The sequence below is a fragment of the Diachasma alloeum genome, unplaced genomic scaffold (assembly GCF_001412515.2).
Source record: "Diachasma alloeum isolate Michigan unplaced genomic scaffold, Dall2.0 Dall_scaffold_00279, whole genome shotgun sequence".
In the NCBI taxonomy this organism is placed as follows: domain Eukaryota; kingdom Metazoa; phylum Arthropoda; class Insecta; order Hymenoptera; family Braconidae; genus Diachasma; species Diachasma alloeum.
The window spans coordinates 1,051,681-1,076,425 of record NW_021680418.1 but is presented as its reverse complement, the minus strand read 5'-3'; the positions used below and the strand labels follow the sequence as shown (position 1 = coordinate 1,076,425).

The window sequence follows — 24,745 nt, the reverse complement described above, 5'->3', positions numbered from 1 at the left end:
ACATTGACAAATATTTATTCGACTATTTCCCACCGAAACGTAAAGTTGAAACATAAATTTACACTTTAATTTCCTCATTCATCCGAAATTAAGAGAGTATTTTTGGTCGGAAATAAAGTGACGGCATTTCGTGTCACAAAAATGATCAATGGAAATCTTAACGGTCGTTTTACGTGGAGAGAGAGCGCGAAAAATAAGGGAAATTAAAGAATCACCTAAATGGGGATATGATGGCTTGAATAACTTCAAGAACGCTTTAAGAAGTTGTAATTGGTCTTCTCGAAGTTTCAATGATTTTTTGTACACCAGATTATGCTCCCACCTCTCACCAATTCCCCAATTAAATTCAAGTTGTGCTAACCTTTTGAAGACTGCCTGGATTCAGCTGGGTCTTGTCAATGATCTTGATAGCCACTTCCTTGCCGGTTGGTACATGCTTGGCAAGTTTAACCTTAGCGAAGTTACCTTTGCCAATAGTTTTTAGTAACTTGTACTTGCCGATGTGGGGCTCGTCGGAGGTTCGGCTTCTCGATGATAGCCGACCGCCGCTGCTCGACACTCCCACGCCATCTCCGACCTGCATTGATATAATGAATGCCATTAGCGATGAATAAAAATCAGGCAACAACATCAATCAAATTTGATAAAAAGAGAAAATCCAAAAAATATTGGCCAGAACATTTTCCGGGCTACGCAAGAGATCTCTCGATGGATTTCTCTAACCATCTTTTTAACGACAGTCATCGGATAAATTGTGGAACTCATTTATATTCGATTTGTCTAAAAGTTTACGCTGATTAGGCAGCAACTATCCCTAGATGTCTTAGGTTTAGAGAGAAAAATCAGTCGATTTTTTTTGGAGTTGATGGAATTTCCCGCAGGAAAAAATAGTCTATAAAAGGCATGAAAAAATTCAATAGAAAACCTAGCGAATTCAGCAGAAAATTCTATTGGAACTCTATAGGAATTTCCATTCGAATCCTGTAATGCGAAACAAAACAAAATTCAGGACAAAATACAGAAAATCGAAATCTACTGACTTTTTCTTAACGATTATCCAATAGAATTAGCGTAAAAAAAATAGAATTTTTCAATAGAATTGCAGTAGAAAGCCTATAGAAACCCCATAAATTTAATTTTATTCACTGTTTTTTGATACATGATATCATTTGGCAGTGAATAAAATTAAATTAAAAAATTAAAGAAACCATTAAATTTCTCTACAATGGAATTTTTCACACGTAAAATCAATTTTGGACTCATCTCCTTCTACCATGCCATAGCTCCCCTAAGTTCCCAGCGTTTTCTCCTCATTATTTCACTTTTACATTGGATACGTCATCCTGCCACCATAATTGGAAATAGCATCGCAGAAATACCATCAATTCTCACGAAACAAACCGATAAAATATTCTCACATCAACCGGAATGTCCGTACAACGTCTGTACGACTATGTACATGCCATAGTATTATTGTCAATAGGATTAATTGAGACTTGTTAAAATAAACTACACTAAACCAACTGTTTTGAATGGAACAGCGTCAGCGCCAAGGCTGGGCAATAAATTGAATACTGAGCCGATAATTCATAATTCCGAGGGATATCCCCCAATATCCAAAATACCACAACAAACACGTCCAATCATTTCATTTTTGTTTTATTTATAATTTCATTACCCGTTGTCCACGGGTGACCATGGTGCGAGGGGCCACAGCGACCTTAGTAGCCGCCAGTTTGTCCTTACTTCGCGCAATTTTGTCTTATTTCAAAGTACCCCAAAACTCAAATGCAATTACACTAAAAAAATCCTCTAGCATTCAACAACTAATCCCCAAATGTCGAGGCATGATCTTGAATTCTCGGAGAACAACAGATCAACGAGAGACGTTCGGGTGTAATTCCTCAAATTTTTCCATCCCAGCGATAAAGGAAACGTCAATCGATCATGCCGAGGTGAATGCCAATGCCCAAGTCCCCGAAAAAAAAAAACAAAAAAAGAAATTAAAGAGCAAAAGAAATCTCACGAAAATAGAGAATTCGGTGCCATAGATTCGATCATCAAACACTGAGATCTTTCTGAAAAGTATCAGGCCATTGGAGGGAGTTTGGAAAAATTAACGAAAAACAATTAATCAATTTCCGTGTGTCCCCATTGACTGTAGGACGTCGCTTGACAACAACACGCCTCCACGAAGGGTTCACCTTCTGACTACGTCTCTTCTCACTCGATACTGATGACAATGCACGCTCTTGTTCTTCACGCATCATCGTCGCTCATTCACAAACATTGTCATTGACACTTGGATAAACTTTCCAATGAATCCATCGGCGGATTCTCAATCTCTGTCTCACACAGTCCAAACTTTTCAAACAGTTCTCATAAAATCCACAAAATTCGAGGATCAACCCTTGGAGGTAACTGTTTCCGTGATAATATAAGGTATTTGGGGTGGAAAATCAAAGTGAAAAACAGTGAAACGACTGAAGCACTACTGTCTGATGGAGAAGAAAAAATACACGGGGGATGGAAAGGAGGAGAATCAATACGTGACGCCACTCCCGTCAGCATGGCAAACTGATGCGCGGAGCCAGCCACCCTTGGATTTCAACATACACCACTGGTGTTCCCTTTTACCATCCCCATCGAAACGCATGCGCCTTACGAATTCACATACCTTCCTCGAATGGGCATCTACGTGAGGGGGTGCATGAGGCCGTTCTGTTACCCCCCACCTCCGGATTGTTAAATTTTTTTGTTTAAATTTTGCGTTTCAAATGCCAAATATTTTGATCGTGTTTAATTTCCACTGAAATTTCAGGATATCTTGTCATTGAAAAATGCAAAATTCTATTGATTTTCTGTTCGAATGATCTGAAAATCAATAAAATACTCGATTTTTCAATTCAATTGATTCGTGAAAATTCGAAAAATCTGAAAAATTCAGGGGAAATTTGAAAATTTATGTTATTTTGTTTCTGAATATTTATATTCCATTGAAAATTCAATGAAGTTGCGAACTTTTCACTGAAGACTCGTGAATTTCGTCGAATTCTACCTAAAACTTGAAATTTCAGAACCATTTTTCTGACAGTGCCGAGGCATTAAATTGTGTACAATATTCGTCTGTGGATTTTCCTAGGTATGCATTCGTCGACGTAGGTGGAGATGTAGTTGTGATGTAACGGCAATTTGTATGGGTGTGTAGGTGTGTTTGCCTCGGTTGGGAAGTTTGAGGGAGGTCAGCTGATTCGGTTGCTCGCCTGACCACCCTCTATGTAGAACTAGCAAAACTCAACGATTTATAGATAACGTCACTATGATGACGACAAACAATCGCATATGACGTAGAATTGATTTGCAGCAAATCGATTTCACTCTTTTAGTCGTGGTGAATTTGCTTTTTTTTTGTAGGAAAATGCATTGATGATTTGACTTTTTAGGATACCTTCCTCGAATGGGCATATATGTGAAGGGGTGCATGAGGCCATTCTATTACCCCCCCCTCCCTGCCACGGATTGTTAAAAAATTTTCTTAATTTACACTGAAATTTCAGGATATCTTGCCATTGAGAAATGAAATATTCCATTGATTTTCTGTGCAAATAATGTAAAAATCAATAAAATACTCGATTTTTCAGTTAAATTATTCCGTGAAAATGCGGGAAATTCAGGGAAAATTTAAAAATTCATGTCATTTTGTTTCTCAATATTTCTACATCGGATTCAATGTCACTCTCATGAGAATTACTACCACATTATCCATGAAATTTCGAAAAAAAATTCTAACAGTGCAGAGGCATTAAATTGTATACAATATTCGTCTGCATATTTTCCTAGGTATGAATTCGTCGATGTAGGTGGAGATGTAGTTGTGACAAACAATCGAATATGACGTAGAATTATTTTTGCGGCAAACTGGGTTCACTCTTTTAATGGTGATCAATTTGTTGTTTTTTTTTATACGAAAATGCATTGATGATTTGACTTTTAGGATACCTTCTGAGGACCAGCTTGTGTAACCTTCGGCATGATGTCAGTGATAGGTCTGATACCCCCAGTTTCGCGTACCTGCTGTTGTCGATCCTCTCTCTTCGTCACAACTGGCCTGATACCACGTGACTGTTGAGCCCTGGACACACGCAGTGGCATTTCCGTATCTTGGCATCTTCTCGTATCAGATGCTGTTCTAGCTAATTTAACCGGCTGTCTCCTAGTGACAATACCGGCAGTCCCAGTGGAATTTCTTGTTGGCTCTCCTCGTTGCAATGGCATTGCCCTTTTATTTGGGTTTCACCAATTACATTAGATGTTTTTTCTCATTTTTTTTAATACAGTGGATTAATGGGAAAAATAATATAAAAGATAGGTGAGGGTGGGGCAATATGGACACAATGTTTCATTTATTCATCCAATGTTTTAAATCACTGCAAATGAAACCAATTAAATGAGGGAGAAAAACAATTTATTGATTAAAAGTTGATTAGGACCAACTTTTTCGGGTGTCCATTTTACCCCACTCTTGAATAATTTTACGGTTGTGGACTTTGCCAAGAGGCAATTTCTAAAAATTCGATTATTGAAAAAAAAAATTCTGAGCGTCCATTTTAGCCGATCATACACGGATTTATCAGATGTTACCCGATGAAACAATTTTCTGAAAGTAAATTTTTAAAAAATCCCTATTGCCCCAGCCTCCCCCAAATGAAATGAAAATTTACCCCTCAGCCTCGTCGTCGGTGACGTTGTTCAACAGGTCCTCGTGTTCCCTGTATCGAAGCTGTATTTCCGGTTGTAAATCGCAGCTGTCCTGAAGTATCCCCGGGGATTTATTGGCAATTGTGTTCATCTCAATAGCCTTCACCTGTCTCTCAAGTTTGTCAAGTACATCAATACTTTTGTCCACCCCCCTGGGCTCGTCGGTTTGCTTTAATATAGCATTCAAGCTTATGGGCACTTTACTGTCCACCTGATCGTTCATTTTTGACGGCGGTATCACCTGCACAATGCTTGATTTCTCAAATGCCTTGAATTTACGAGCCAATTCCTCATTAATTATTGTTCTCACTGGCGGCACTGGTGCTGCGTAACTCTTGGTACTTTTTATCGGTACAGTTGTAGCATTATTTTTTTTCTCAACAACCCGCAGGCCACGATCACCCTCCACCAATTCCCACTGCTTCAAACTCTCCAATGCCGGTGAACCAGCCCTGTTATTCTCGTGCACCTGACTTGCCCTTGGTGCCACTGTCAGGAGGGTTCTCCTTATTGGACCAAACGAGTTACGTCCACTTTGTACATTACCAATACCACGTGACTCCACCACGTGACTGTCACGATCGGCCATGACGTGATATTAAAACCGTAGCTCCTCCACAGGCTTAGCCAGAGTTTTTAGAGTATTCAATCCAATACAATGTCGACGCTTCACACGCAATTCTGGAGGAAAGTAAATATGTAAAGAAGTATTCCTTATTTTTCATACACTTGTGATGACAATTTCATGGACAATGCTCACGATCCATCAATCTGGAGACTTTCAGGGGCGATGACAAGCTGCGAGAAGCCACGATAAAGCCAGTTTTTTTTTCTTTGCTCAATGAATTTTGATGATGTATAAAAAGCGGCGTTTAATTTTTTTTTTGTGAGGTGCAGTTGTTGTTTGTGACCCATAGTAGTTTTGGAATTTTTTAGACACTGATAAACCCATTATTCCCCCGGTTAAGCAAGCGAATGATTGGAGAGTTTTAAAAACAATGCAATTAATTCTACAGTGGAGTGATGCAAAATTGGTGCTGATTGTTTCAAGAATGGTGCTGAATTGTGCTTAAAACTTGAAATTTCATAAACATTTTTTCCCTGAGTTCGATTCAACGTAACCCTCATGAGATTTGCTATATTATCTTCCATGAAAATTCAAAAAAATTCTAACAGTGTATTTTAATGGGTTTAAATAACGATGGAAAATTCGTGAAAAATTCATGCTCAATTAAAGTAGCTCTACTCTTTGGCGGGGCTACGCTGTACTTTCAGATATTTCCAGTTTTCGAATTTTTCAATTAAATTGCATGAGAAGATTTTCAAAAAATTCATACCCAGTTAGTATTATCTAAACATCTTCTTTCAAGTAAATAATAGAACTTGTTTGCAAAATGGTGGATCATTTTTTACGAGGTGTCAAAAAATTTCTTGATTTTTTCACATCTAATGAAAAACAATTCAGATTTTAATTTTTGATTACAATGGAAATTTTGATTTTCACATAAGGCGCTAGGTTAAATCCTAATTTTTAACATTTTCTTCTTTAAAAAACCAAAACCATCATTAAATTGAGAAAAAAAATTAGGATTCCGCATCTAATCGCGTTTTCTGGCTTTCAATAATCTTTGAATTTACCGTAGGGGTAGAGCGACTTTAATCCAAAACTTGACACATGCTACTTTGTAAATGTATTTCTGGAGTTGATGAGACTAGACGTTTAGGATTTACAAAAAAATAATCAACCTTATTTTTTTCGGACCACTTCACTGTTGTATTAAAAAAGAAACGAGAGTTATTTTTGAGTATAATAGAGAAACGTTCTGCTACACACCAACTGTTAGACTCTTATTGTGGAGCTGCCTCGCGTTATCAACTGATACTGATAAACGATAGCGATGCCTAATATCTCCCCCTACTCGAGGAAAAAATTCGAATCTCGATATGATCTATACTACTGATATTCCTATTGTTTCTTTAGGCTCAAGTGTTCCACATGTTTCCCCACCCATCAGATATAAAATTCTTATTTTTTTTTTAACAAGCAAACCACACCTCCCTCAACTTCCGGTCACGCTGTAGTGATCTATCGCGAGTGGAGGTAGAAATTCGAGACAGTCAGTCTCAGCTTGTTGAACGAACCGAGGAGTGCAGAGTGAGAGGGACACAGTGCAGTTGAGTGAGGGAGGGGAGAGAGGTAGACGGAAGAGATGTGTAAAGAGGCGATACAACGTGTGACTCACTATCGAGGATTCACGGTGTTGCCAGTGAGAAAAAAAAATAGTTGGAATATGACTCACGATTAAAACATATAGGGAAGAGGGGGGGGGGTACGGACACCAGATTTAAATAATCAGTTCAATTGGAGCAAATCTACTGTTTCGACTTCATTTGAAGTGGGAGTTACAAGGTAAAACAAAAAGGGGGTAAAATAGACACTTCAATTTCTTCCTCAATTTTTTTATGTTTCAACAATGTTATTCAATTTCTGAAACACTAGTCATGACTGCGATTTTCAAATTGAAAAGAAACTCATTTTTGACTTTTGTCGACTGTGGACTTTGTCAAGAATGAATTTTTTTAAATTCGACTGTCAAAAATTTTTTGAGCGTCCACACTTAAAAATTTCCGTCTGAATTTTCCGTGCCAAATGCCGAGAAATTTCAGGAAATCTTGTCATTAAAAAATCAAATATTCCATTGATTTCCTGTTGAAATGATCGGGAAATCAATAACATAATTGATTTTTCAGTTCAATTATTTTGTGAAAAATCAGGAAAATTCAGGGAAAAATTGAAAACTAATTTTTAACAGTGCATTTCAGTCCATCCTATGCGGATTTATCAGGTGTCCTATTGCCCCCCCCCCCTAAGATTAATTGAGTTTGAAGGACCGTGAAGCAATGCATGATAATTCATCAATTGAATGACATTTTTCAAATGTAGATATAACCTTCCAACATCACTTGTTCACTGCATCACAAGTAACTTTATCCAACCATTTTGATAATGTTCAACTGAAATTTGTCACTTGAGTCACAATGTTTCTCCGCGTTCACGTCGCCCGAATATTAAAATAATGAAGAAGTAACCGGAACACGGTTGTTCAAGGCACGCACAACTCACTGGCACGTCATGCCACCGCTTAGAAAGTCTCTAACCTCCCCGGCCGAGAAGCGTGTGTTACAATCCCCAATACATACGTCGGGACAAAACTCGCTCGAGCGCCCACGCGTCTTCTTCCTCCCGTGTGGATTAAAAAATGAAAGTTGAGGACATTAAAAAAAAAATTTCAGCGCCCAAGTATCGATTGAAGCGCAGAGATTATCAACTATCGATGACAGACACACGAGAGTCAATAGGCTCAGCCAATAGGAGTGCGTGGGATCTGACCGACACAGAGTCCAAGTCATTAAACATTTTTTTTCGGCATCTTAGCGACCGGAACGGCAGCTCCAAGGATGTGTCGACGGTGGGGGAAGGAAGAGCGGAGGCTTCACGGAAGAGTGACCGGTCATGGGGCTCCGCCGACTCCTCTATTTTCCTTTATTCTTTGGGGTAAAAATGGGAGCACAACACTTGGAGCATAAACACTTGAAACATTTCACAACCGTTAGAGAGTGGAGCAAATGAACGAGTAAAAAAAATCAATAAAGAATAGTCAACGAAATAATCCAATTGTCTTCGGTATGATTGCAACCGGTGCACTCGTATGGCCACTCTTCCGCTTCCGTTTAAACATTTTCAGTCGTTACGCAATTTAACAATTGGCGATGGGTGGCGATCTGCACACGTGATATCAGTTCAATCTCGGTTGAATAACATTACAAACACTCGTCACATTGACTTGAAAACGGAGCAGCTGAACTGGTGGAAATGAATGAACAACCGATGACACTGGGAAATTCATTCGTCGTTTGATTCGAGTTGTTGCTCGTAAAATAGTCTTCGCATTCGATTCGTGTGGGTCAACAAGACGTTAACACGAGTCGAGTGTTGAAGTTGGGATGCGTGAATCGACGCGGTGGATAGAGACGGAGAGAGTGGGACGGTAAAACACGAGAAATCGAGGGGAATAGCTGCCAGGTGGCGGTGCCGTCGATGGAGATCGGTTTCGGTTGGGTTTTTCTTGACTTGTTCGGAATACGGGCGCTCCGCGGCCTTCGGGGACAAGCCACTTTGCGAGAGGCTACTTCAATGGGGTAAACTCACCGGTTGGGAACCGCCGCGAGGAGAGCACCGATGTGTCACGTGAGATCGCTTGAAATACACTCGTGCAACACGCCCACGGACACCAACGGTGGTGACACCAACTGATAATACATGCGAATACGGTGTGTACTCGCGCTCGCTTTACCTCGGGGATATAATACCTTGTAATACTTTTTGCAGGGGTTTTTTTTTTTTTCACTTCGCGCGGAGGCTCTTATCTGGCTTTTGAAGCTGCGGAGAGATGGAGATAAGACGCGTAATTACGCGAGTGAGCAGCGGATTTTTTAAAGGTGTATCCCGTGAAAACACGTAACGTTTGTCTCGAGATTGTCACCACGTTTTTTATGGATAATTTTTATAGTAGGCCCTAGGTATTGGAAAAAATGCATTTATGAGACCACGGTTCTTGGGATGATCTTAAAAAACTAATTCGTGAGGGATTGGCAAATTCCGAATACGGTGAATTTTTTGGAAAATTTTGTACGGCTTTAAACAAGTGGGAAATCGCTCCTGTATTGTATATAGTATAGTTATTTTTGCTAATTTCCTTCTGTCATGTATAATGCAAAGATATCACCGGAATTCTGATTTTCAAGAAATACAAAGTTTTTGAAAATTTTCGAATGAAACGAAATAACGGTTATTGGTATCGTCTTCATCTTCGAACTCGGTCAAAGGGGCATCCAAATAAATTTTTTAAGCCATTCAATCAATTCAGATCATTTTTTGTTCCTCATAAATTTCCCTGAATTTTACTTAAAATTTTCAATTTCATAACCATTTTATCCCTAAATTCGATTCAATGTCACTCTCATGAGATATACTACAATATAAAATCGATAAAAAAATCAGTAAAATAAATTTTTGAAATCGAGCTGTGCTCATCTCACTTCAAGTAATCTGCGTCTTATCGCCACCGTTCACAACATATTCCGAGCGCAATAAACACAGAAACGAAAGAGAAAAATAACAAAAATTTAAAGCAAATATTATCAAAAAAATTATCAACATTTATCAATGCAGAACCCGGCGTTAAAATAGATCCGTAAACTCGTTCCTCTTAAGTATTTGTCGGAAAATTGAAGTCGCGTAATAAAAAAAAACATTTCTCGCCACTAGCCACGGCTAGTACAATTGAACGTCAACTTCTTTGTACACTACATCCATACGCGGAACAGCCGTTAATTTCTTGGCCCATTGTACCCACCAAACAAAGAGAACAGTTAAGAAAAAAAAAGGGAATACAAGTGTGCATCAATTTCAGAAATTACTTCAACCAAGTTCTCTTTCGTAATTATCATTACGAGTGCAACTGCGTCAATCAAGGACTGTTTTGTAAAAGCCACTTGATACGTCGGTGCAACGGAATTTTCCATTCATTGAAGAAAAAAAAGTTGAAGCTTCAAACAGCGAGATAGCAAGTTCTGTCGCCTCATCGGTACAAACTCGACGACACATGTGACTTAATATTATTTTCAATTTTTATTTTTAGGCTTTTATCATTGTCTATATATGAACGGTATAAAGAGCTTTAGCAGACAGGTGTAGTATCCCACCGTTGATACTCCCCAACAATTCCAAGCACATGTGGTGGAACAAAAATAGTTCAAGACGCTAACACCTACACATCATTGTATCTATTCTTGAAGAGTATTCGTACGATTATTCAACTCGCGAGGCTCTTGATATTACGACGGAAGAAACGGAAACAAGTTGATATCTCAATTTTTGCACAAGTTAGCGCGCGTACAATCATTTTGAGACACTACTATGAGTTTTAAAAGTCGCAGTATCAATATTTATCAGAATTTCCCGCTATTTTTCCGGAGATTTTTCAGTTCGATGAACGGAATAAATATTTCTCTTTGACTTCCTGAATGAAAAGGTCTATTGACTCTCATCACAATCGGCAGTGTTCTATTGAGGCCTTCAGAATGTATCGTGTTTCAAATGTATACTGTCATTAGAGAACCAAATGGGTATATGGAATGATAATAATTTATAAAATTTTTGAATAAAAAAAATCAGGATCGTAATTCTGTAATTATTCAAATACAAACTTTTCAAAATTTATTCATGTTTTGTGAAAGTTTGCTTCATGTTATATATAAAAATATATGCGCTGAAAAAAGCGTTAACCGTAACAATTATCATAACAAAATTGAAATCTGATATTTTTAAGAAACGCAAGCCTTCATTCAGTAACAAAATGAGTGAAAATTTCCATGAACAATTCCATTCGTCAACTTTCTCCTGTAAACATAATGAAAGATGAAAAATGAAGAACGCAATGCAAAAAAAGAGAAAAAAGAGGAAACTCGTTAAACCGTAATTACTATAATTACACTTGGAAAATTGTGTATGCATACGCGGTGAGTTGAGCACATTCCATTGAAAAAATTTGGCCCCATTCATTTTCTAGATATCGGAGGGACATCTAGGATTAAGTACTCATGTTCAATTTCATTTCCCATCGTCGAACTCATCCGTATCAGTGAGAATTCCTAGACAAGAGGATAATGACATTATTGATAATTATGTATAACTATCATGACTGCTGAGCTAGTAATATTTTTCTAACTGAATTCAACTTTGTCCGTTACATCCCTACTATAAACTTCAAAATTGGGTAGTATTCATTTCTCATCTTTCATCAGTAATTTTCCGCTGAAAAATCGATCACACAACTGTCTGCAAAGCACCTGAGTAAATTACTGAATGATTGAAGTATCTCCTATCGAGTGAAATTGACGAGTTATTTAATTTCAGAGAATGATTTCAATTTCCACGTATAATTTTCGAATTATTTGAAGCCTTATTAAATAGAAATACTTTATTATTCATTGTTTATTTTCTGTTATGAATCGTGACAAATATGAGAAACTCAAAAATTTCAGTAGAACTTGAAATAAATAATTGGATGACTGGACGAAAATCATCGTCTGAATGAATACGTTTTTTACAACAAAAAAACCATCAATGATAGATGAGTCATCAATGGTTACCGACTTTACAATGAATTCATAAATATTCTTCCTGTCCCATCGGTTGAGTCAACTGAAAGTTTTCCACACATGTACATTGGGATCATTCATCGTCTCTCTGTAGTCATTCCATCATCTGAATTCTCGATAAGAACCAACTCACCAAAAATAAACATCAGTATAAATTGAAAAAACATCTTTATCGTGTTCTAATAGAAACGACTGTGATGGCCTGTGCTACATCTTGAAATTGTCAACAATGTCTCAAGGATTTTAGTGTACACAAACTGTAGCCGCGCCGTACACTTGAACAATGTTAACTGATCAGGCGTGTAGTCTTCTTCCCTATTATTAAACGCTAACCGGAAGTATATTGTCGTCAAGCACTAGGCGAAGTCACAAAAGGTGTGGTCTTATACCCAATATATCAGAAGTAGTTGCATCGTAATCATCACAAACGATAGAACAAATGAAAAACCTTCGACAGAGATTATTTCAGTCATGAAATGATTAAAATAGTGCACTAATAAGGAGACGCTGGAATATCCTGTCTTCAGTCGAATGTATAATTTATTTTTTGAAACACGAGAATTTCAATTTAGAAAAAATTGTTCTGAATTGAGTGAATGGTGGCTTAAAAAATTTGTTTGAATGTCCCTTTGACCGAGTTCAAAGATGAAGGTGATAGCAATAATCCTTACTTTGATTTATTCGAAAAGTTTCAAAAATTTTGTATTTTTTGAAAGGGTATTTTTTTAAATGAGAGTATACCAATATTTAGTATTCATTATCTGCAATGCGTGTGACGTTTCATTGTTATAATGCATCTAAAACCAACGTCCCTGGAATGACTACAACAAATCCTTTGTGTCTTTATCCATGCGAAACCGCAACTCGTCATCCTAGTTAATATGACGCAAAATTGACTGACGTTTTTGTTCCAATCCCTCTGGGGAAGAAAAAACTAAATAAAAAATAATCAACGAGATCTCCAGCGGAAAAGTGAATAAACCTTGACTGAATTGTTCCAGAGAAGAAAAAAAAATGTAAACGATGAAGAAATCAAAGGAGAGAAATAAAAAGTGAAATCTGCACCTGTGCAAGTAGATATCAGGAAAATGTATTGCAAATCGTGGCAGTAACCTGTTCGCTTTCGCATTCTATGCTGTCCTTTGTCTTCAATACCCCTCGATGGTTACAATATATAGGCTGTTGTGGACCTGCGCCTACAGTGCTCAACGTTGGTGGACATATTCTCTCAATACCACAGTGAAAGGGAGAAGTAGCCAGTGAAAATGTGGAAATTGCGTCTAACGATTGCATGTAACCGATGGAATATTTTATTATAATTCACTGGATTTTCCATCCAACATGAATGTGAATAATAAACACGATGATTTTTTTTTCATCTTCATGTTAACGGGTTTCACTTTCGAATCTCAGAGAAAATATTTATTCGTTTTTCCCGAACGCGAGTCATGTTTAGTTATCATTTTATAGTCAAATCGCTACAATTTGCGGTTTGAAAGCGTTTTCGCAACGCTTGCCACGAGATACCCAGTAATACTTGTGGTTTAAATTTGTAATGAACAGAGTCAATTGATATTGAGATTCAGAGGCAAGTTGAAAGCTATCGACGGCAACGATTCGTTGAAATGTGTCCGTGCAGGTACATGAAGTATCATTTGTCAGGCAAAACTATCGGTAATTGAGACAAGTCAACCGTTGAAATAAAATATTATAATGATATTCTGAGAATTCGATTCTAGGTCGGAACAAGTAGGGTAACAAGACCAATAGGTAGACGATTGAGGACTATTTGAGGTCCGTCGAGAGATCAAAAATTGATAAATCACCTAAATACGTCGACGATGGGTTCTATACGTGGAAATATATATGAATTATGGGAAAATAATAATTTGAAGTGGAAACATTTAATAATTCCTCTTCATTCAATGTTGTAACACGTGAATTGAAGAAAAAAAAATATAATAAAAATAAGAATGGATAAAATTAAATTAATCTAATTGTGAAGACGGAAATGGAAAGAAAATTTGAGAAAATTCTCAAGTGTTATGAATGGAATATTTCATATACCGGGTTTAAAAAAAAATCTAATCTTCCGTCGCCCTCTGTTTTTTCTATTAAATTTGTTATATAAACGACTCTATCTGAATGTAACGTCTGGTAAATTTTCAAATTATTGAGTCATTCAGAAATTGATAAAGAGGTCACTTATCCATCTTCTTACAATCAGCTTGACCTATTGGCTTCATAATTTCTCCAATATTCTACTTCGAGCGGTAATTTTCCTACCGATGAAAAGTCACAACAAAATTACATGATGTTTATTGCCCAGTAAAAAAAATAACAGAAAAGATAAATTTGCAAAGTGATAATTTTTAAAGTGAACGTACATAAATCTGTTGTCGATTCTCTGAGCCAAAATATTATGTGTTGTGAATTTCCAAATGACATTTTTATCGTTCCCAGTGTTTCTCAAGAATTGATTATACTTGATTGATAACGAGAAATTAATTTCATTTCACGGAAAGACAGACGAGTCTCATTCTACTATCGAAATTTGCGTCACGTGTCCCTAACGAGTTCTAAACGTCACCGCAATGTCAAAATATCAGACTCATCATCGATATTTGCGAACATTTCAAAAAAAAAATGTGTTGTAAAAATAGTCACTTTGGGTAAAGAAATAGTGAATTTAGAAGCAAAAAAAATATTAAAAAATTCACAATTGGGAAAAATTAAAAAAAAATTTTTTTTTAATTGTTAGGCCTTTTAAATGATCAAGAAGCTGAAATTTTCGAAGGTAGAAACCCATACAAATAATTCGTGAAACCACCGATTTCATGAAATGCTATAAAAAATACGTAAATACATCCCACGAGATAATTCTCGTCACCGTTTGCCTGTGAGCTATCGGGTACAGGAAGCCCGATAAAAAGTACGGAATAACTGAGCAAAACTCCTCAGAAATAGCCTATAAAACCGCAGTAGATCTGACTCATGCCGCCAACATTCATCTCCTCACATCAACCAGACAAAGTGACTGGCATTCCCTTACCTGCAGTGTTCTGTTATATTTTCTCCTACTAGCACAAGTATTCCACCTAATCGTTGTATATTGGGACGACGGCGCTGGCGGTGGTTGTGATCTCCTGACAGTGGCATCACTCGGATTAACTCGTGTCCTTGCGTTAATTGTCTTAGTTTTGTCCCCGTTAATTGAGGGCGTTGTTGTCGTTGTAGTGGTCGTTGTATTGGTACTAGTCGATGTTATTGATGTCGGATAAACAGACGGTGTGTCGCGATGGCTCTTTGTTCTACGTAACAATCTTCTCACCGTGTTTTTAACAGTTGCAGCAATATGAGTACCGCCGCTATTACCGCGCTCATTGCTACCGTCATTAGTCGACTTGTAGTCAACCTTTCTCACGTGATTGGCCGTTGGAGCAACGCGATGACCACCCGACTCCATCACATACATTTTCAATATTCCCCCGCGGTTAATTCCCCTTCAATTCATTCAGTCACAATCAGTCTTAAACATGGAAGACACGTAGGAACACTTTTGAGGCTTTTCTTTCCAAGTTTTTGCCATGCACTTCAAGTTATTGGTAATAATCTTCTTCGGATAATGTTCGTTATTCAATGTACGTTCGATAAAAGCCTAGGGTTTTAACCGGGGAATTGCGTTAGCCCGGAAAGGTCACGTTGGACAGGTAAGCGGCGAACATACCGAGCACCAATGCTTCGAGGCTACCTCCAGCGGTGACGTAATTCTATAGTCATCAGGTAAAGATGTCTTCTGAATATCGAGGAATAAAATGAAGAACTTTATTTCGTTTCACTCCGTCAATTAATTGTTGATTAGTGTGCGAGAAATTGAATTTGGTTTATCGAGGGCAAAGAGGATCTTTGTCGTTGATAATTTGATTCCGTTTAAAGTTTTATCAGTGGTTTGTAAAGGTCGTCTTGAGTATTCAAACATCATTTTAATGGTTAATTCGTTTCAATCGTTAATGACTCACACGTAGTGTCACTGGAACGTGTATTGATTACTCTTGAGTTTGGGTTTTATCTTTATTGAGATGGAAAAATATGAAAGTTAATTTTTTTTTAATTCAATAAGTTGATAAAATAAAGGCGTTTATTTGGTTTCACTTGGACAATTGAAACATTATTTTAATGTTTAATTAGTTTCAACCGTTAATGACAAACACGTGTTGTCACTGGAACTTGATGGAAAAATATGAGTTGATTTTTTAAAATTTAAATCAGAGAATCGAGAATTGTCGTTTGTTGTTTCCCCAATAATTTGAATATTGAGTGGGATTAAATTAATGGCTCTTGAGTCGGCAAGGTCGTTGCGGATTTTAGAGACGTATTGGAATATTCCAAGAGCTATTCTATGAAAATCTCGATGATTATTCGAGCTATTGAAAGACCAAATATTATCATTTTTTATGAGCCCGAGATTGGCCGTTGAAATAAATTTCTGTATATTTACAGTGGAAAAAGGATAACATAAAATTGTAAAATTGACTATTGCAAAATTTTCAGCAATTAATACGCCTATATAGTTCATATTTGCAATGTTCTTCGTTCATGAATATGCGGATTGCTGTGTTTTTCTAGCACAATGAGTGCAACTGTTAGCGTAATTGCTAAAAAAAACTTTTGAAATTCTCCACTAGGGCATTAATTGTACACTTTATCTCAAGAATGAGGGACTTTATTGGCTGAATGTCAAGAGATTATTATCTCAAGCCTATAAAAATTTGACGTCGCGGAGATGTCTTGATAATTTTCCTTGAAATCACTCATTAGTGAGATGATTTAATAATCAACTGAGATAAGATATGTCCCATTGAACAACAATTGAATACAGTATACGAGGGAATAAATCTTGCTACCTCTCGAGGAGATTAAATCTCGATGTTTATGACCTCTTGACATTCCATCAATGAAAATTTCGTAAAAATTTCCTCCATTAGGAAATAAAAATAATCGTTGAAAATATCCATTCATTTACCCGCTATTGTAAACAATGACTCAAGGCCTGAAAACATTAATATATTCATGCGAAAACATTCCACGAATAAATGTTTTCCTCAACTTTCAATATTTTCGCGAGTTTCACGAAATGAGCGAACGGATCAGTAGAAAAATAGGCGAAAGGGCTTGAATCGTCTCATTTCCGTAATGAGGGAATTTAAATTTTAAAAAATACACTGTTAGAAAAAAATGAAATTTCAGGTTTCACTGAAAATTCAGTAAAATTCCGGTGATAATTAAATTCGATAAAAATTGTTTTTGCTTGAAACCACTCTACATTGATTTGATTACCGGAATTATTTATTTATAAAAAAAAAGATTATTATGTTTCAGAATTCTATTTCACTCGTTTATCGTTGAGAAATATAATTTATTTTCCGCCGATCATGAAAAGTCCCCAGGAATTGATGCGAAATATTCCGTTGTTATCAGTTTGGCGCCAAACAAGATAAAATTATAATCACAATCATTGAGTTGTAATGTCGTCAATTGTCGACCTTAAAAGTTGTCTACCATTTGTTCCAAAGCGACAATCATTTCCATTGGTCACATGAATTGAAAGATGAAAAAAAAAAAAAAAAAAAATGATAGTTTGCAAACGTAACACACGTCATGAATAATTGTCAATTATTTCGTATCCAGCTCTGTAACCCAAGCTTAGTTTGTTCAATTGACTAGCACCACCCACAAGTCCTCGCAATCAACTCGTCAAACTCAATCCCCCGACTTTTATGGTATCAAATGGTTTTTCCAATGCAAAAGTATTATTTGTTTCCTACTGGATTTATTCCCTCCCAGGAAGGAGTCCATTTTATCTCATCCTCCCCTACACAATGTTTCCTTTGCTCTACTTCGAGTATATTAAATATCGTTGCAATTTCCTACTCCACGGAATTAATCCGTGGCATTAATGACAATCGACAAGAGGGGGTCACGATATCCTCGACTTCCTAATATCGTTAGTGTAACCGAGTTAGCATTAACTTCGCATTGGCACATTTACAGCTCAGAAAGCTGCATACACACGTAACCCAACGGGCCTAGCGTGACACGACTATGAGGTCTCCTCTGTGCATCCCACCCTCGCACCTCCCGTCACGGCACGTTGGAACGCTCTTCGTTTCCTTATACATTATAACAATTCTCTCAACAAAACCCCCATAATCGTCCACCACCTCTTATGATCAAGCCGCCCATAGGGAAAATATATATTCTAAAAATTATATATTTTACATAATTTTCGGAATTGGCCTGATTTGTATAAAAAAATTATATAAAATATAAATTGATATGTTTCATGTATATTTTATATAAATATTATATATATATTTGAAGAATACATTAAATTGGCCTGTATTATACATATTTTTTACATATTTTTCCATGCTCCCCCCCCCCAAAAAAAAACCCTCATCTCCCACGCTGTTAAAAAAAACATGAAATTTCACGGACAGTTGACTACTAATTCAGGAGCGAAGCGGTAAACCGGGTTAAGTCGATTTTGACTATTGGCCAGTTTTTTACAAATATCTCGGAATCTAAAGGAGATAGAAATTTTTTTGTCATCACATTTTTTGTAGAGCTAATTGAGAGTTATAAAAAAGGTCATGAGAAAAATTTGGCTATCTCTCTTAGATTCCCAGATATTCATAAAAAACTGACTATAAGTGAAGATTGGCTTGACCCGGTTTACCGCTTCGCTACTGAATTTTCAGGGCAGTTACACTGGATGCGATTTAGGGGAAAAAAGATTCTGAATTTTCAATGCCGAAATTCCTTGAAATTTCAGTATTAATTAAATTCAATAAAAATTTCCGAAAAGAGTACCGGAAATTTCAGACAAAAATTTTCAACAGTGCACAGAGATCTGGCATTTCCTAACAACTTCATCCCCCCCGCCCCCCATATTTCCTCACCCCGACTGCTTCTAAAACCCGGCACAGAAAAAAAATCAGGTACGCGTGTGGTCAGCCTCGCCGCTCCTTCCGCTCTGAGAAATCACAGATTCTCCTAGAAACCTTTACACGCCACTCTCTAACCTCTTATAATCCACTGAGAAGAATCAATCACAAATCGCAATTGATCAACTCTCCACAAAAATAACAGAGATCGCAGATCCACGCACAATAATCAACAACAATTCACATCACGTCTCACCTCGCACTCCAACTCCAAGTCAACTGTTTAAAAAAACTCAATTTTCCGTAAAATTCTTGGTAACTGCTAAATGCTAGGATGAAAAAAAAGGAATGATAAAGAGCAGTCTATTCCGATAGTAGCGCCTCGCAACGGTGAGGTCCGTTTAAATCGGCAGAGTGTGTTATTATGTGTGTTGCTCGATCGCGGGCCTCGTGGTAACTGAGCGAATACGTACGAGCGGGGCTATCCCGGCCGTCATCGTATCGGGCTGGAGGGACAGGCATGAAAACACAGCCCAAGCTTTGAACACAGGCACCGTAAAGCCACAGAGGCAATGCCGAAGTCTACACTCACGATAGTTGTCACTCTCTCACTCTCTCATTCATCGATTCACTTGTGTGTGTATCATTGGATCTGTGGATGATACGCTGCTGTGGCTTCACACCGTCGTCTCGCTGTGCGTATCGAGGACATGTCCAGTTGTATTTGCACGCGTGTGTGTGGGTGTGTACACGTGGGTGTGGAGAGGATGCACGATGTGATGATGTGGGCTCAGTGCTATTGCTTATTTCCACTCACTGATACATGCCATGCCAACACTTCTCTCCCTGTACCGATTTTTATGCAATTCTTGTTCACGTGGTTGCATCTGTGTTGATGGTGGGATTGCATGTGTATTGAGTGGTGATAAGTCGCTTCGGTAATAATAATCAGTTTGCATATCAAGTGAATTATTGCAAAACTCAGGCTAGCGAGAAACTTTGAAAAAGTGTCATTTAAACCGTTGTATCTGAAGCTACCGTTAACAATTTTCGTCTGAATTTTCCGTGCCAAATTCCGCAAATTTTTGTCATGATCAAGTTCAAGAAATCAATAAAATACTCCATTTTTTAGTTTAATTATTCTGTGAAAATTCAGGGAAGATAAATCAGGGGAAGTTTGAAAATTCTCGTCATTTTGTGTCAGAATATTCATGTTCCACTGAAAATTCAATCAAGTCGTGAAATTTCCATCTCACTCTCACTGAGAACTCATGAATTCCCGTGAATTCTACTTAAAACTTGAAATTTCATACCCATTTTTCCCTAAATTCGATTCAATGTCACTCTCATGAGATTTACTATAATATCATCCATGAAATTTCAAAAAAATTCCAACAGTCCGGGGGAATGTAAGAGAAGAGTAATGAGAGAGCAGAACTTTAAGTGATGAAGCGCAAGTGGCGGAGTTTCAATGGTGACAGGTGTATTCCAGTCACTCAGTTCACCAATACTATTTCGCAGTCAATTACCGCGTCAGGATATTCTATTAAAATTGTTTATTGAAATGAGTTATTTTAGTCAAGTAGCGAACGGGCGCTTCGGGCATGAAGATCGCATCGAACCGTTATTATTATGAGAATAAATAATGGGGTCGATTATTATCCGGTCATATTATCATTGAGGGTGAAACAACCAACCTTATATAATATACAGCAAGGGGTGAAACACTGATTTCTATACACAATGGACTGAGGGTATGAACTCTCTTCTTTGAGCATCCTTTACATGACCTCATCGGGTATTTCCATACGTAGAGTGAAATAGACACTTTATGTTCCATTTTATCCTTATTTTAAGAATGCAATACGCTGGACTGAGATTTAAAGCAGATTTCTAGAAAACTCAGTTTTTTCAAAGATTGTCCCCATGTTTTTCATAATGTTTATAATGGTCCCCACATATTGAAGATTGGAGACTACAAAGTTTATCAAATTATCATTATTATTATTAATAATAGAATTAAAAAATTATTATGAAAAAATTAATGATTTTAGTTATTTTATTATTATGTAATAATAATAATAATAATAATAATAATGAATGCCAGATGAAGTGTCATTGTTAATCATTGGCCAAAATCTGTCAACAATTATTAACGCAACCTTGGCCCTTTTAACTTATCTTACCCCAGTGATATCCGCTCAATAAAAATTCACATAAAAATGTAATCAAGTGAATGTCGTAGAACAATTTGGTGCATCCAAAGTGAATAATCTGAGGGGAAATTTGTAGTTAATTCCCCGGATGCTTTGGCGAATGAGGCACTCATCGTAATTGAATTTCATGACTGTTGACCATTATTAGTACAACACATGAGCAAATACCATGGAGCTATTCAAATATGACAAATGCATTGATTGCCGGGCGAATTCATTGAAACATTGATTCGAATGCCCTCATCGTGGCTCACTGACCTGATTGAGTGCTAAATGAGAGAATTAAATCTCCCGATAGAACTAAACGAAAGCCTGTGTGGCACAAGCGTTTGAGGCAAATATTGCCCTTCGATTTATTGACTAATTTCCCATGCAAAAGATATAACCCAGTATCCTTCAACTAGTGTCTCGTACACTGGGAAAGGAATATTTGAAGAAATAAAGTATCAAATTTCACGTTATTGTTGTTGGGTTATCAGGCTTTTTGAGAACGAGAACGATCGCGCGCTTGAGCGCGGGTGTTAAAGACAAATCGTGACACGAAAACCGAAAGCCAACCGAAGTCGAACACGTGCGGGCGGATTCGAATGTTCGACCAATGAAATTCGAGGAATGAGCGTTACGCTACAGCTTGCGGAGTATGTTCTTTTTAGAATAGGATACTTTTGAGAGTTCTGAATAGCCCGTCGCTTAAATAGTTGGAATCAACGTTCACCCGGCTAAAAAATTCGATTTTGGCGAAAGTCGACTTTCCCCCTGGAAAAACGGAAAATCTGACCCTTTGAAAATGTGAAAAAAAAAACTTTTTCAGTTTTCACTTTTTCCACATACTTTTGAGAGTTCTGAATAGCCCGTCGCTTAAATAGTTGGAATTAACGTTCACCGGGCTAAAAAATTCGATTTTGACGAAAATCGACTTTCCCCCGGGAAAAATCCAAGATCTGACACTTTGGCCTCCGGTGGAAATTTTTTTTTTTCAGTTTTCACCTTTTCCACAAGAACGATCGCGCGCTAGGATGCCCCGTCCATCGGGGCATCCTAGTGAGGAATTAATTTCTGAAAATCACTTCTTGTAATTAATGAGATGTGGCTGCATGGGTTTCTTTTTAATTGAGTTGTCCACTTGACAAGTTAAACATCCTTAAAAAATGGGGTTAAACTTTGAATAATAATCTTAATCGAATAATCGAATAATCTTAGATTGTTAAACACGAGACAAATTGTCAAAACGTTAAATTCACTAGAGCTGAATTTCCCCCGAGACAATAAACCACTGAATCCTCTGAACAACTCGTATTCGGCACGTGAACGGCAGTTATGCAATTCAACTATAAGGAATGATTTCCGCATTGTGGGTCTTACGCGAACAAATATACGTATATATCACTTTTACAAGTGTGTATAAGACCCTAGCAGTTTTAGACATTTTACTTACACCGCAGTTACCTCCACAGCCATTGCAGACATCGACTTTCACGTGATTACTTTTGAATGAAATTCAAACAGCTAAGGAACAATTCTTTATTTGTTTCAACCAGACAGACAGACGTAATGACGTGATTTAATGTCGGAAAACTACGTTGACGATTTGGTACGTTGATAAAGAATAAAACCCACTGCAAATGACGGGACGTCAACATGGGTAAATCGCAATATTAATTTGTTAATCAATTTTTTAATCAAATAAGGAATGCTTTCACGAGATTTCCTTTTTTTACGGTTGAATATCGCAGTTGAAAATTCAAAATTAAAATTTCGAGGTCAGGCCAATTCCACATACAAAATATATAATTTTCAGAACATATATTTTCCGTATCGTCAGTAGAACACATCGGGAACAGATGGGTTTGATTGGAAATGTCAGGAGCCTTTTTCTGATGGAATGGAGTCCTCCCCTGAATCCTCTACTAAAAAGGTCTGGCAAATTAACTCCTCCACTCCAAATATAATTTCATAATTCAGTCGGTCACATTATTGCAAAAAATGTCCTCAATCCTCGGAATTTGCATATTCTCCATTTTCACCCCGTCAATCAACCCATTGACTCTTCCGTGATAAAAGGAGAATTTAAACGGGCTCATTATCCCCTGGTCCCCGCCCATCCCTATCCCAAAAGCCCTCAAACAACGCGTGTAATACACGGTCTATCACGAGAGACTTCAAAGCGTGTGGGTTAGGTGTTACTGGGTTAAGATGTTCGTTCGCTCGATCGATTTCCACCCCAAGTTTTTTACCCCCGCACGAGCCAGTCGAACATCTCAAATAGAAGAACTAACTAAAAGAAGAGAAAATAATACTGGAGAAGGAAAACTTCATTCCGCGTCAACGAATGTTCTCCCGTGCCGCGATGATATTATCGACAAGGCATAAAATACAAAATAACGTTAAAAAAATAAAATTATTTTGTTGGTAGATGGGCGGACACGGCTCATAGATAGCCCCCCCCCCCCCCNCTCCTGCGGAGCAATTGACGGTGAGTCCAGTTGTTGGAACTCGACCCGTTACCATTTATGGTTACCCGTGTTGTCCCTGTCCTCGAGACTTGGATCCCGTAAATTTCTGCGAATGATACGGAGAAAAATAATATTGAGGCCTAGACACCTTCCCTCAGAATTATTTATACCCGCAAGAAAGAAAAAACGAAACTTCTTTCAGGTGTAACAATTGAAAGGAAAATTGCAGGATTTTTTCACTGAAAATTTCTGTCAGAAGGTGTGTGACCGTTACTTGATGCGTTATTTGTCCTTTTCATTCATTATTACAACTAATTTCACTGGTAGTAAGTTTCCAAATGGATCCGTAGAAATTTTTTTTTTAATTGTAAAAAAATTATAATAACGACATGTCATTTAAAAAAAGGGGAATTATTTTTTAAAATTAATCTTGATCTAAATTAATGATTTGAGACAAGTGATTTCAGGAGAAAACTTGAAGAGTTTATTTTGGTTTCGAGGGAGAGTCTCGAGCGTTTCTCCTGAAATCTCGTGTTATCGTATCAATTTTATATCCAAATATTGAATGAGACGTGAGAAAATCGACTTGCTCGCATACGCTCCAACACTTGACTGGTCAAATGAAAACCCTGTGCATCGCGTTATTTTCCCGTTATCCTCTTCTCGGTGACACACTTTTATTCGGTTATGGCCAACGAGTGTTGTATTAGCGGAAATTTACCGCTCAACTGGGCAAAAAAGATGAATTCATTTCAAAGCTGCATTATCGAGTGGAGAGTCTTATACAGCGATTAAAATTCGAGAGATACGCAGAGAATACCTGAAGAGTCTTTGTTTAGATAAGATCAATTAGCCCCTCATGTATAGATATTCCAAATTCTTATTTTTTTCCTCATTGAAGTAGTTTTGAAGAAAATTGCGAGCTAATAAAAAACATTTGCTAGTTGGTACTTTTTTTTAAATACATTTTTGAAAAATCACCTCTGAAAAAAAAGGGGTTATCCCCTCTATTTCATTATTTCCGAAAAATTTTGTCACCAATCGATAGCAAATTGTTTGAAGATTTTTGCGAGTTAAGAAAAAATCGTCAATGCAATCCTATTATTGTGTAAATTAACAATTCCAATTTCAACTGAAAACCAGAGTT

General features: G+C 37.3%; 1 protein-coding gene across 18 annotated transcripts in view; it reads right to left on the bottom strand.

Moving 5' to 3' along the window:
* LOC107038207 (serine/threonine-protein kinase MARK2) overlaps nucleotides 1–24,745 on the bottom strand; it is a 54,164-nt gene that overhangs the window by 19,233 nt on the left and 10,186 nt on the right. For 15 of the 18 annotated variants that reach the window (XM_015257150.1, XM_015257157.1, XM_015257155.1 and 12 more), the window contains exons 2-4: nucleotides 4,722–5,439; nucleotides 4,000–4,279; nucleotides 362–577 (exon numbers count right to left, since the gene is read on the bottom strand). In XM_015257150.1, coding sequence (XP_015112636.1) covers nucleotides 362–577; nucleotides 4,000–4,279; nucleotides 4,722–5,347 — 1,122 coding nt within the window. In that variant the 5' untranslated portion in view covers nucleotides 5,348–5,439. Of the gene's footprint in view, nucleotides 1–361; nucleotides 578–3,999; nucleotides 4,280–4,721; nucleotides 5,440–7,709; nucleotides 7,763–15,034; nucleotides 15,779–19,185; nucleotides 19,369–24,745 lie in introns of those variants that run through there. The other 3 variants (XM_015257151.1, XM_015257166.1, XM_015257167.1) reach the window with 3 other exon arrangements.